Genomic DNA, 12,251 nt, shown 5'->3' with positions numbered 1-12,251 from the left:
ATTAATGAATTCTCATAGGAAGTCGCCCTCATGTACTGCCTGTAGAAGGTTAAAAAGTCAGAGTTGGTGTTCCTCTGTTGATGAGGACTACTGCCCCATCACTGTGAAGACTGCATTAGGTCAAACTTGTGGATCTTCCATTGGGTCAGAGGGTCATTTGGACAGTAATTGCAGTCTTGGTCTATCTAATCACAGACACACTGGAATGATTAAGCAAGCTGATACACGCACCTAATGCAGTTAAGAAAGGTCAAGTACATTGTTCGAAAACACAGAGTCAATTAAATCAGTGCGGAACGTGGATGTATTGTTATGTATCAAGTGACTACTTAAACAGACACTGATGGATTTGTGTTGTTTGTTGTGAGGACCTATTTCCAGAATTAGTGTATGTATTCATTATGATATTAAAATGATGCAGTATTGTTGTTCAGCTATCCTATAGTGACCCTATGGATGTTATGTTCAACCCTCTCTCACAGGACTTAGCTGATAGTGAATGGGCATGATAGTTAGGTGCCTTAGCTTCAGTAGCCATACACCTGGAAAGGTTGATATGCAAATGTGGAAGAAGATATGCATGCCTCCCTAGATTAGAGGGCCTGTGGCTGAGTAATAACACGATTGATATGCATGCTGGTTTTTCTCACAGCACAGGAGCTAGGAGGTGGGTGGCTGAAGGAAGGGTACTGGTGTTCTCCGTTCCTTTATCTGTAACATGCCGTAACCACGTCCTTATTTTCCCCTGTGAGGAGTGACCTTTGCTGTGACTTCCTGTTCTGAGAGGGCTGAGGCTTGTCGTCCAGTGGGATGCTTGGACTGAGATGTTTCTCCCAAAACTAGAGCTCTTTTGTCTCTCGGTTATCAATTAGGTTTGTTTTCCATGAGAAGACAACTGTTTGCTCTCAACAAAGCGATGAATTTCAAGCAAATAATTGCAGAGCAAATATTGTGTTTGGTTGTGCCGTACCAGTAGAGAGAACAGACATGTGAGGCAATTCAAACTAGAGTCCTTAAACAATATCTACACACATTTAGTTTGTGTTAATGCATACAATCCATTTTGAATGAGTTATTTTAAGGTAAAAATAACTATATCCCTATTATATATCAATGTGTGTCACTATACCTAACAGTTATTTTGCAGTAATACATCTATATAGCACAAGGGGAACATGTTTGTGCTTAATATATAAATGTGTAAACATGATTGCATTCTTGAACCCTTCCCCGCAGAGTAGGATTATTTCAGAGTGAAAGATGTGGTGTTTGTTTATAACATGCTATATGGCACACATGTAGCTTTTCACATATCAGCTGTTATCAGATGCAGTAAATTTAATTTGACAAGGTCGTGAGTTCAATGTGGACAAGTACAGTCCATTTTTGAAAGATTAATTACAATCCATGTGTCATTTACACAATCCTCATCTGTAAAACAAACATCTTTTTGATTTTGTAAAGTAGGACAAATTGAACTACAACATTTATAAATTATTATCCCTTTGGGATAGGGGCCTCGCTGGGCCGGTGGCTCGAGGCGGGAGGGGAACTCGGATCTGCCCTGTTTGTTTTTGTTTGTTTGCATTTTTAGATATAGTTTTACATGTATGTTTTGTGTTTGATGTTCTGTTTATTTGTGATGTATATATATATTTTTTAAATGACAATATTCCATTTAACTTAAAGCCTTACTTCAATTTGCTGCCAAATCCCATTTCACACTACAACAAATCATGTATTTAAGGATAATGGAGCAAAAATGTTTTTAGGTCACAGGCGAAGACAAACACCAGAGTCACTTTGTTACCATATGTTCCTCTATGAGTCGTACTGTAAAATAGCGTTTAATTGATTTGGTCACTGGTCTTCCGGTACAGTATGTCCTTATGAGTTGGATTAGGACATGTAGTATTATGAGAAAGTCTAACGTAATGTTTTGAAGGGTGCAAAGATTATTTTGTCATCTTTTGAGGGGCATCATTTTAATCTGTACAGAACGATTAAATTTCCGCTCCTTGAAGAAGGCAGTAGCAGAGATGGGGTTGAGTGCACTGATTTATCACGGTGGAGAGAGGGGATTTGACAATCCACAAGGCTTAAGCTTTTGCAATTTAAAAGATAAGCAAATGTACATACAACAAACTCTCACAGGCTAGAACACACATGCCTTCTCCTCATGATCTGCCAACATGTCTCCATTAAAATTACAATCCCCCTTTCTCTCTCTTCTCAGCCATTGAACTCCCTCACGTCAGATGAGGCAGCCTCAGGCCCAAATCAGGGGCCTACATTCCAGGARGGCCAGCGGCGGGTGGACTATGTTCTCACATATCATGTCCAGAAACCCCAGAGTGTTCGCCGCAAGACATCCCGGTTTGCAGATTACCGCATCCTCAGGAGCCTGCGCCGCAGTCTGAGCATGATGCGAAGTGGGGACACGCCACCATCCAAAGAAGACCCTGAGATTGCTGCCCACAAGCATCGCCTTGACTACCATGAGGATGACAAGCGCTTCCGCCAGACTGAGTTTGAGGATAACCTTCGAGAGATGGGACTGGAGCTTGAGAAGGATGAGGGGGTGAGTTAGTGGCCTTGGACTGTGTGTTTCCCCCACAGCTTGGAAGACCTCAGTGGAACATCTCAAGAGTTCTTTTTGGAATAACCTAGTAATTAGACTCCTTAACCTAACTGATACAAAAATGTTGATCAAACTATTCTGTAGTAGACTCTGGGGTAATATTCAAGCCCTGGTGTGGTGGTGCATTTAGCCTAAATGCTTGCTTGTAGCTGCATTCTTTCACATCTTGGCAATCAATGTTCAGATGTTGTCTTTGAGGTCAGGTTGTTCTACTGAACATGACTTAATTCTCCATTCCTCCTTACTGGTTGACATTTGTCCATATATTTTTCATGTAGCGATTGTATCATGTATCTTTTTCATACTGGAACAAAGCGTTGAGGGTTTACTGTGATCAATTCTCAAATCTACAATAGACCTGCATTCGTCACGTTATTGATCTTTATCAAATGAACAGCTTTCACCAAATATACATCTGATAAGAAAGGACAGCGTGTTGTGGCGGTTAATTTCTGTACTATCAAACGAGGAGAGACAAACTTATCACACAAGTCAGAGTTATACTTAAACTGAATCTTTATTAGTGAGAGCTTTGCAATAGTGATGGCTGGTCGACGAATCACCGTCTCTGATGATTCGCAAAAACATTACCTTATCCAATGGCGTATATCAATTGTCAATTCTAGATACTCCCATCTCAAATACAACCCACCCCTGGACAAGCTCTCTGAGGGGAGTGAGCCTCTAGGTCATATACTATGAAAGATAAGTTTCAACATCAGAGGGGACATACAATGGTTCCAGACACTGCCATACTCCTCCCCCCAATGGGAAAAATGAGGGAATGACTGGAGTACAGACATAGTGGAGCCCTTCACATGGTTTCACAGATATATTCATTATGAAGACAATGTTCAAACCTGACTTCTCCCTTTCTGATATTCTGCATATTACCAGACATGTAAAAGACAAGCCTGACCTCTCCCCTCTCTGGGCCCCAAGTGACTTTTCCCTAGAGGAGAAAGGAAAATGCAACTGCCAACAGTATAGTCCAAAAGAAGACATTCTAATGACAAGTATAAAGTAAATAAAACATCTTATTTATCTATGTTACCTAACTAATTCTGATTCAGCTATGACAATACTATATTCTGTTGAATAAAACAACCATTTCATCGAATAAAAGTATTATAACATAATCTTGCAATTTTGCCACCATAATCCCCCATTTTGAGAATCCTCTCAACTTAAAAGAAAATTACAAGATTTAAGAACATTCATTCACGTGTAGAAAATGCATATATTCTACAAAAACCAAGAAGCATAAAAACAATAACTCATTGCATGGGTTCCTGCACATGACCAGCTGCCACAGCACTGGCTCAGCCTCCTTCCAAGAAACTCCGCACTTTCTCCCATTTCAACCTCCAACACATTTTCTAAGCACTCTAGCAATTTGTCTGGGAAGGTTAGGATGCACAGTCACCTGCACGAACCCATGAAGAAAAATGCATACAGTTTATGAGATTCAAAGCTATATCTTCATAGACAGTGAAAATCACATATTTAATGCATAATGCAGTGCATGCAACAATGGAGTTTAATAAAATAAGCTTTAGTTTATCCATCACACTCCAATGGATCAGCATGGTGGAAATAACTTTTTCCATCCCAGAAACTATCATTTGCATATCTTGTTGGACAAATCCAGGTAGGAACTCCTAGTTAAAGTAAAATGTATTCCATTGGTGCCTAATGAACATGACCCAAGACAAGCATGATGATTCCACTATTTATAAGGCCATGCCTATAGATCAAATAGATTAGGATCAGTTTCACTCTCCGGATCAGAGTTCACCCTCTCCATTCACCATGGCATGCTGAGAATAGTGTCAACATCCTTAGTTCATAACAACAATCAAAACAATCAATCCCTAATACATTAATGGCTTCTGTAACGTCCTGACCAGAGTTCTTATGTGTTGTGCTTGTTTTAGTGTTGGTCAGGACGTGAGCTGGATGGGCATTCTATGTTGTGTGTCTAGTTTGTCTGTTTCTGTGTTCAGCCTAATATGGTTCTCAATCAGAGGCAGCTGTCAATCGTTGTCCCTGATTGAGAATCATATATAGGTGGCTTGTTTTGTGTTGGGGATTTGTGGGTGGTTGTCTCCTGTGTCAGTGTTTGTGCCACACGGGACTATGACGGTTAGTACGTTTGTTGTTTTGTATTCTTGTCTAGTTTTCATGTCATTAAATTATGGAAACTTACCACGCTGTACATTGGTCCTCCGATCCTTCTCGCCTCTCCTCGTCTGAGGAGGAGGAAGAGTTAGACTGCCGTTACAGCTTCACTCATATAGATATTAATAACATACTAAACTCAAATCAATCCTTGAATTTTAAAAATCATTCAGTTTCCAAATCATAATTAAAAACCCAAATAATTATCCGACCAAAATTTAGAATGACATTGCTCAGGGATTCAAATTGGTCCTATCACTCAAAGTAAAAAAAAAACAATTTAACACACATCAACATTGGCAGAATGTACATTTATATTAACATCCAGTATAATTGTCCCATAATTCTACTATTAACTTTATAATACAGATCAGTATCTCAATGCATTCTTAATCTAAATTACAATAATTTTATGAGTTGTGTAGACCTCTACAATCAACCTGATACCCCAAAAGTCTAAAACAATTTTGGGCACAGTTGKCCCCCCCCCCCCCCTRCKGGCACTGATTCTTTTGGCGTCCTTTTCATCTTCTTCAGATAGCTCTACAGTTCAAAGTGGATGGCCATGATAATGTCTCACCTGAGCCGCCATCACCTTTACCACCCATTATGTCTTGTCCATTCGTCGACCAGTATACCAGCAACATAAGATAAGTTTAGAACAGATTTCACCCCATGCTCACTCCACGTGGACTCATCTCACACTCCTGAGAAAAACATGAGAGAAGAGCAGTTGATAGCTTAGATTGGATGCTGTACACCGGTTGCTGGCTCGGACTCATTTCTCTCGGTAGAAGTGTTGCGGACAGGGCCATATTGAACGACTTTGTCACATATTGAACGCCTTTGTCACTCTTCTTCAGTCAGTTAGAAGGGGGTTTGAGGTACACACACTGTTCGGTCCAATTATCTCTTCCATGCATTAAGATACTGGCTGATGTCACTTTTCATGATAACCTCGAAAGGATAGATCAGAACAACAGTTTAGTTCAGTTCATTAACTATATGATAAATTATTACTTTTATCAATTATTCTTAATACAATGTCTAAACATATGTCAAAGAGAATAACACATTCTGTTGAGACTATTCTTTCAAATTGGCTTATACTCCCCATCCCACTGTCAACTTCATCACAGAGCCACATGATTAGGAAGTGTGACCTATAACCCATCAGGAATAGAACAGAACAAACAACAAAACAATAAACTCCTTCACATGTAACTCCATACACTCCTACACATCACTCAAGGTGTGTAAACTTCAATCCAAAACCTCAAAGGACTGTACCCTCCCCCATTTTTGACACATAACTCTCCATGTGAGTAATGTGTATAAAAAAACAACACTACTACTGGTCAAAAAATAAAACAAAATTTCAAATAGCAAAATCAAATTAAAATCACTACTCTTAAGAACTCCATAAAGAAAAATTATTGTACCCATATGGTCATAGGAAAATAMACTTAAGGCAGCCTACCCTTAGTCAAAGGCAATGCCCTCTCCTTCTTCACATTCATCCAAATCACAAATATGGCTAAGAACTATAAACTTCATCATAATTAACAATATTACAAATGACCTTGAAATCAGTATTACAAATGACCTTAAATTCATTATCCAAATGGCTTTCCAATGAGGGTGATCAAACCACAATGGAAAGTCATGACAGAGGTCAGAGGTCATATAAACCCTTCAAAGAAGTGCTTCTTACTATTTTAGACAAATTAATGAAAAACAGTCAAACATTTCATACATGTTGTATCTCAGGTTTCCAGTACATTCCTTTATCAAAAGAATTCACATGTTTAATTAAGTCGCTCTGGATAAGAGCGTCTGCTAAATGACTTAAATGTAATGTAAAACTCTGGAAATATAAACTTCTGAAAATTCCATGTGTGTGCGTGCCCCTTTAAGATACCTTGGCACTAAGACAAATGGAAAACTTACTAAACCCAAAGGAAATAGAACACACAAATCAAACATAGTATTTTAAACACCAACAAATAGTCAGTGATATTTAATCCCAGGCATTTAATAAAATGTTGTTTGAGACGTGTTCTCCTATGTCTCCTTTAACATATGTACTTTTGGTGACGTCCATCAGTCCCAGAAGGAGGAATCCTACTCAAAACACATCAGATAATACAGTGTTTCATTAAGTGAACTTGACACCTAAAATAAACAATATACAATAAATAACCCCTTTCAGTCATCTATACATTTCAACCTGTTACATAAATTTAGTAAAAACAAACATGTTGTTTAACAAATCTGAAACCTTTAAAAAGTTGCTGCTGTCTCATCAGTGTAATAGTCAAAACTAACTTTTTCCCACTCTTAGCCACAATGTTGGCATGCCCCAAAGGTCAATACTGTTCAGCTTGTACATTAATGATCTACCTTCTGTCTGTACTGGGTCAGAAGTTCCAATGTATGCAGATGATACAGTGATATATGCATGCAAATAACAAACAAGTTAAACAAGAACCCCCTACTGTAATGGTCCAGGTGACAAAGTTGCTCAGGGACTCATATTTGCATCTAAATGTAAAAAAAAAAACAGTCTGCATGTTCCTCACAAAGAGGACAACTGATGCCACTGAGCCAGATGTTTATGTGTCAGGGGAAAAGCTCCAGGTGGTATCCGATTTTAAGTACCTTGGCATCATACTTGATTCCAACCTCTCTTTTAAAAATCAAATGAAGAAGGTAACTCAAATAACCAAATTCAACTGAGCTAATTTCGTATGAAATTGTTTGACTACAGAGGTAACAAAACTGTACTTCAAATCTATGATACTCCCCAACCTAACATACTACTTGACTAGTTGGTCCCAAGCTTGCTTAACAACATTAAAACCCATGCAGTCTGTCTGCAGACAGGCTCTCAAAGTGCTTGATAGGAAGCCCAATAGCTATCATCACTGTTACATTCTCAGAAAGCATGAGCTCTTGAGTTGGAAAAATCTTGTGCAGTATGCTGTCTTGTGCATGTCTTGTATTCAATATTCTAAATGGCCAGGCTCCCCCTCCCCTCAGTACTGTTGTTAAACAGAAACCCCAAACCTTATGGCAGCAGATCCACAAGGTCCGCCATGAGAGGTGACTGTATAGTTCCCTTAAGGAAAAGCACCTTTAGTCAATCTGCTTACTCTGTGAGAGCTTCCCATGTCTGGAATACCCTGCCATTAGATACACACAACTGTGATTAATGTGCACTGTCCCTGTAAAAATCAAATCAAACTCAAACTGCAATCCACTTTAATGAGCTGACATTGTTCCACGTAATAGAAACAGATTATAATGTTAGAACACATTAACTTCCTGCTCAAATTCACTGGTGTTACCTAAACTATAAAACCAAGCAACAATAATCAGAAACTGTCACAAAACGTTTCCGATTCAACTATTCAGACCTGAATCCCTTACAGCCCAATATAGCCCAGCGAGCACAACCAACTCTACTATTCTTACCAGTAGGAAAAATTTATATAATCCCTACTCAAACAACGTTCTGCCTTACCTCTATCGTAAGATTAAAAACAAACTTTACAACGTTTTCTTCTTTTTCGGCTTCACACTTATGAAATGTCCAAGACTTTAAAAATAACATGTAATGCGGCAAATTTATAAAATACATCAGTCAATCCATAAGAATAAAAAACACATTTTGGTGGGCACAACTCTATCGCAATTACCTATCTGCTATTATCAGAATTAATTAGATTTAGGTAACTGTCTCTTCTTTGATTCAGTTATTTAAATACGACTCCATTCTCAATATGTTATTTCAGCAGACCATTTAGGCAACATCGCTATTTATGTTGAATGAGTTAGTCTTTCAATTTGAACTAAGCAAGCTGTTAAAACGTTCAGTTTATATCTTAAACAAACACTAGCGATCGTATCGTTCCAGGCAAAACATACCAATAGTTGAATTACAATCAGAAACCCAGATTTGAGTCAATACCATATACTACCCAATGCTATTGAAATGACGATGCTATTGAAACCCCGCAAATAACCCAATTTATGATTGTCTGTAGTCGTAAAATCAGGCACACACTAACGACACAATTCCCAGAAAATAGCCTTAATTAAAGGTCCAAGCTTTTCTCCGGCGATGATTCTCACATGCCAAATGAATAGATTAGCAGTCAGAGTTAAATCGACATTCATTGACTAGGAAACAGATCTTGCGCTTTTTATTTATTATTTTTATTTTTTATTTACCCCCTTTTTCTCCCTAATTTCGTGGTATCCAATTGTTAGTAGTTACTGTCTTGTCTCATCGCTACAACTCCCGCACGGACTCGGGAGAGGCGAAGGTCGAGAGCCATGCGTCCTCCGAAACACGACTCAACCAAGCCGCACTGCTTCTTTAACACAGTGCGCATCCAACCCGGAAGCCAGCCGCACCAATGTGTCGGAGGAAACACTGTACACCTAGCGACCTGATCAGCGTGCACTGCGCCCGGCCCGCCACAGGAGTCGCTAGTGCGCGATGAGACAAGGATATCCCTGCCGGCCAAACCCTCCCTAACCTGGACGATGCTAGGCCAATTGTGCGCCGCCCCATGGACCTCCCGGTCGCGGCCGGCTGCGACAGAGCCTGGGCTCGAACCCAGAGTCTCTGGTGGCACAGCTAGCACGCCACCCGGGAGGCCCCAGATCTTGCGCTTTTTAATAAAACTAGATTGTTTTCTCATGCAACGTATTTCAATTACTTTACTACATCACATTAATCACGCAGTGATAATTAGTTTGATGGATACCCTAGGCATTGTACGACGTTATAAATTACGTCGAGATTCCATCTTAAATCACTCTAACTTTATGGAAAAAGGTTTATTCAATATATCCTCTCATACTGGGAAGAAAGAAATAAAACACATTTTCAGGCCTTAAGGGCAGTTTTATTTCAAATGTAGTACCCAGATGGAGAAAATCCAATAAGCGTTTATTACTTACATCATTAGGGTAAGTTAATCAAAAGTGGACACACTCTGTCACGCCCTGACCGTAGAGAGCCTTTTTATTTCTCTATTTGGTTAGGTCAGGGTGTGATTTGGGTGGGCATTCTAGTTTTTCTATTTCTTTGTTGGCTGGGTATGGTTCCTAATCAGAGGCAGCTGTCTATCGTTGTCTCTGATTGGGGATCATACTTAGGCAGCCTTTTTTCCACCTTTAGTTTGTGGGATCTCAATTTTGTTAGTTGCTGTGTAGCCTGCAGAACTTTACGTTCGTTTTGTATTTGGTTGTTTTTCGGTGTTCATTTTAATAAAAGTAAGATGTTCGCATACCACGCTGCACCTTGGTCTCCTCATTCAAACGACAAGCGTAACACACTCCAATCAGTTTTTAGACAATTGCCCAGACTTTGTACACAGTTTAATAATGCTTAAACCTCATCTTTATCAAATTATCCATTAAAGATACCAACTCAAAACCTACGTACGTCTACAAATGGGTGGTTTAAATTGTATCTAATTCTATTCCCAGTATTACTTTATCAAATCTCTAGTAATCGATTATACACACATACAATTTATCATATTTTCATATATTCACAGAATCCATATAAAACGTAAGAAATTCTTAGGTACTCACGACAACCATTCCATTTGCTTTTTCAAGGACTCTCCACAGCTACGAAGCAGAACCAAAAAAGTCTACTTTTGTTTCCCGGATAATGACCATGGGACCCTCAACGGTTCTCTAACCTCCCAGAGACCACGGCAAAATCAAGCCTCTCAGGAACTATAGACCTTCCTCTGCTGTCTAAAATATCATCCCGCTCTCAATACCACCCCGTGAAATTCTATTATGGGCAGTGAAGGAACAGAACCCCAAGATAACGTTATATCAAAGCTTATTATCCAAATTTCAATAATCTGATTAAGCATATTTCTATATGTTACTAGCCAAACGTCAGATTAAGACTAATTTCCATATTCACACAACTCTCATATCACATTCACACAATGCTTTTCTCAAACATACCTAATCAATTAGTTGTTTTTCAACAATATTTTAACCTGCAGGAATATTTTCTATCTCATGATTAGTTCCTAGGATAATGCAACTCATACATTTACATATTTCAATACTTCTAAAATGGGGTACAGGTTTAAAACAATTACAGGTTTAAAACAAGTACAGGTTCACCTTACTATCTTATACTATATCACAAATGGTCTGAACTAGTTCACACAGATTCTGTATGGTTTAACATTAAATGGCCAAAACTAGTTCACACAGATTCTATATATTCAACGCTAAATTACCAAACCCAGGGAATACCTGGCTAGCACATTTAAAATAATTGGAATTCACCACTTCTGAGGGTCAGTTAGACAGTCAACAGACACTTTTCAGAATGAGGTTCTTCTTCCAATAGGGTTTCACCAGGTACCGTGCTTCACACAGAACCCACAGTCACCCTGGCCCCTCACCCCTACAGACCGCACTAATCCCCACTGTGATCAATTCAGTGTCAGGACGGCTCTAGGTCGCCCGCAACCGACCAATAATAGGTGTCTTTGAGTCGACTAACTCTCAGATCATCTTCCACTGACTCGGCCCTGTTTACGCCTGCAAGGTGCCCCCCTCACACAGGAATACACACTCAGGGCCTACGTAACAGAAGCTTTTCTTAAAAACTCAACTTCGTGTGCTGTTCGCTCACCTCTTTTTAAAATGTTTAATTTTTTTTWTTTTTATAATGTTCGAGATGTGGTATCAGATCAAAGGTGGGTCCATCTGCTTCGTTCCCGAAGTGTGGTCTCCCTGAGATCCCACATTTGAGGGATCCCTCGTGCACGATTTACCCATGTCGTTAGGAGCGGTCACCAAGTGAAGATTCACATCCCATCCTCGTCGCCAAATGTGGTGGTTAATTTCTGTACTATCAAATGAGGAGAGACAAACTTATTACACAAGTCAGAGTTATACTTAAACTGAATCTTTATTAGTGAGAGCTTTGCAATAGCGATGGCTGGTTGACGAATCAACGTCTTTGATGATTCATTGAGAGCCCCGAGACAAAAGTACAAAGGTCTTTTATAGGCAAAATACACCGCTTTCAACCTACATGACGAACAACAGATATATAGAATGGGTCACAAGGTTAAGATTTGTATGAAAGATACCTATAATACATGGCAGACAGTATCTGCTGTGTCAACAGTTTTCATTGTATTAAACAGTGTCTGGCCCTCCGACTCCAAACTGGAGCCATCTCTCCCTGGTACGGTATAGAACAGAAACATTAACTCATGCTCTGGAATGCTCTTTAGGTTTTATCACCCAAAAGACATGGTAAATCTCCTGTCAGTGTTATCTCCCAGAGGCCCATCCTCAGTAGAACACACACACAATAGTTAAGAATACTCTATTCTGTTGAATWAAACAACCATTTGATGCA

At 39.3% G+C, this 12,251-nt stretch overlaps 1 protein-coding gene across 2 annotated transcripts in view; it reads left to right on the top strand.

Annotated features, from left to right (window-relative positions):
* LOC111974652 (anoctamin-1-like) overlaps positions 1 to 12,251 on the top strand; it is a 57,631-nt gene that overhangs the window by 7,787 nt on the left and 37,593 nt on the right. For both annotated transcript variants that reach the window (XM_070447265.1, XM_024002554.2), the window contains exon 3: positions 2,237 to 2,581. In XM_070447265.1, coding sequence (XP_070303366.1) covers positions 2,237 to 2,581 — 345 coding nt within the window. The remainder of the gene's footprint in view (positions 1 to 2,236; positions 2,582 to 12,251) is intronic.

Source organism: Salvelinus sp. IW2-2015, linkage group LG15 (genome assembly GCF_002910315.2).
Source record: "Salvelinus sp. IW2-2015 linkage group LG15, ASM291031v2, whole genome shotgun sequence".
In the NCBI taxonomy this organism is placed as follows: domain Eukaryota; kingdom Metazoa; phylum Chordata; class Actinopteri; order Salmoniformes; family Salmonidae; genus Salvelinus; species Salvelinus sp. IW2-2015.
Note: the sequence above shows the minus strand (reverse complement) of the source record. Positions and strands in the feature narration are given on the sequence as shown.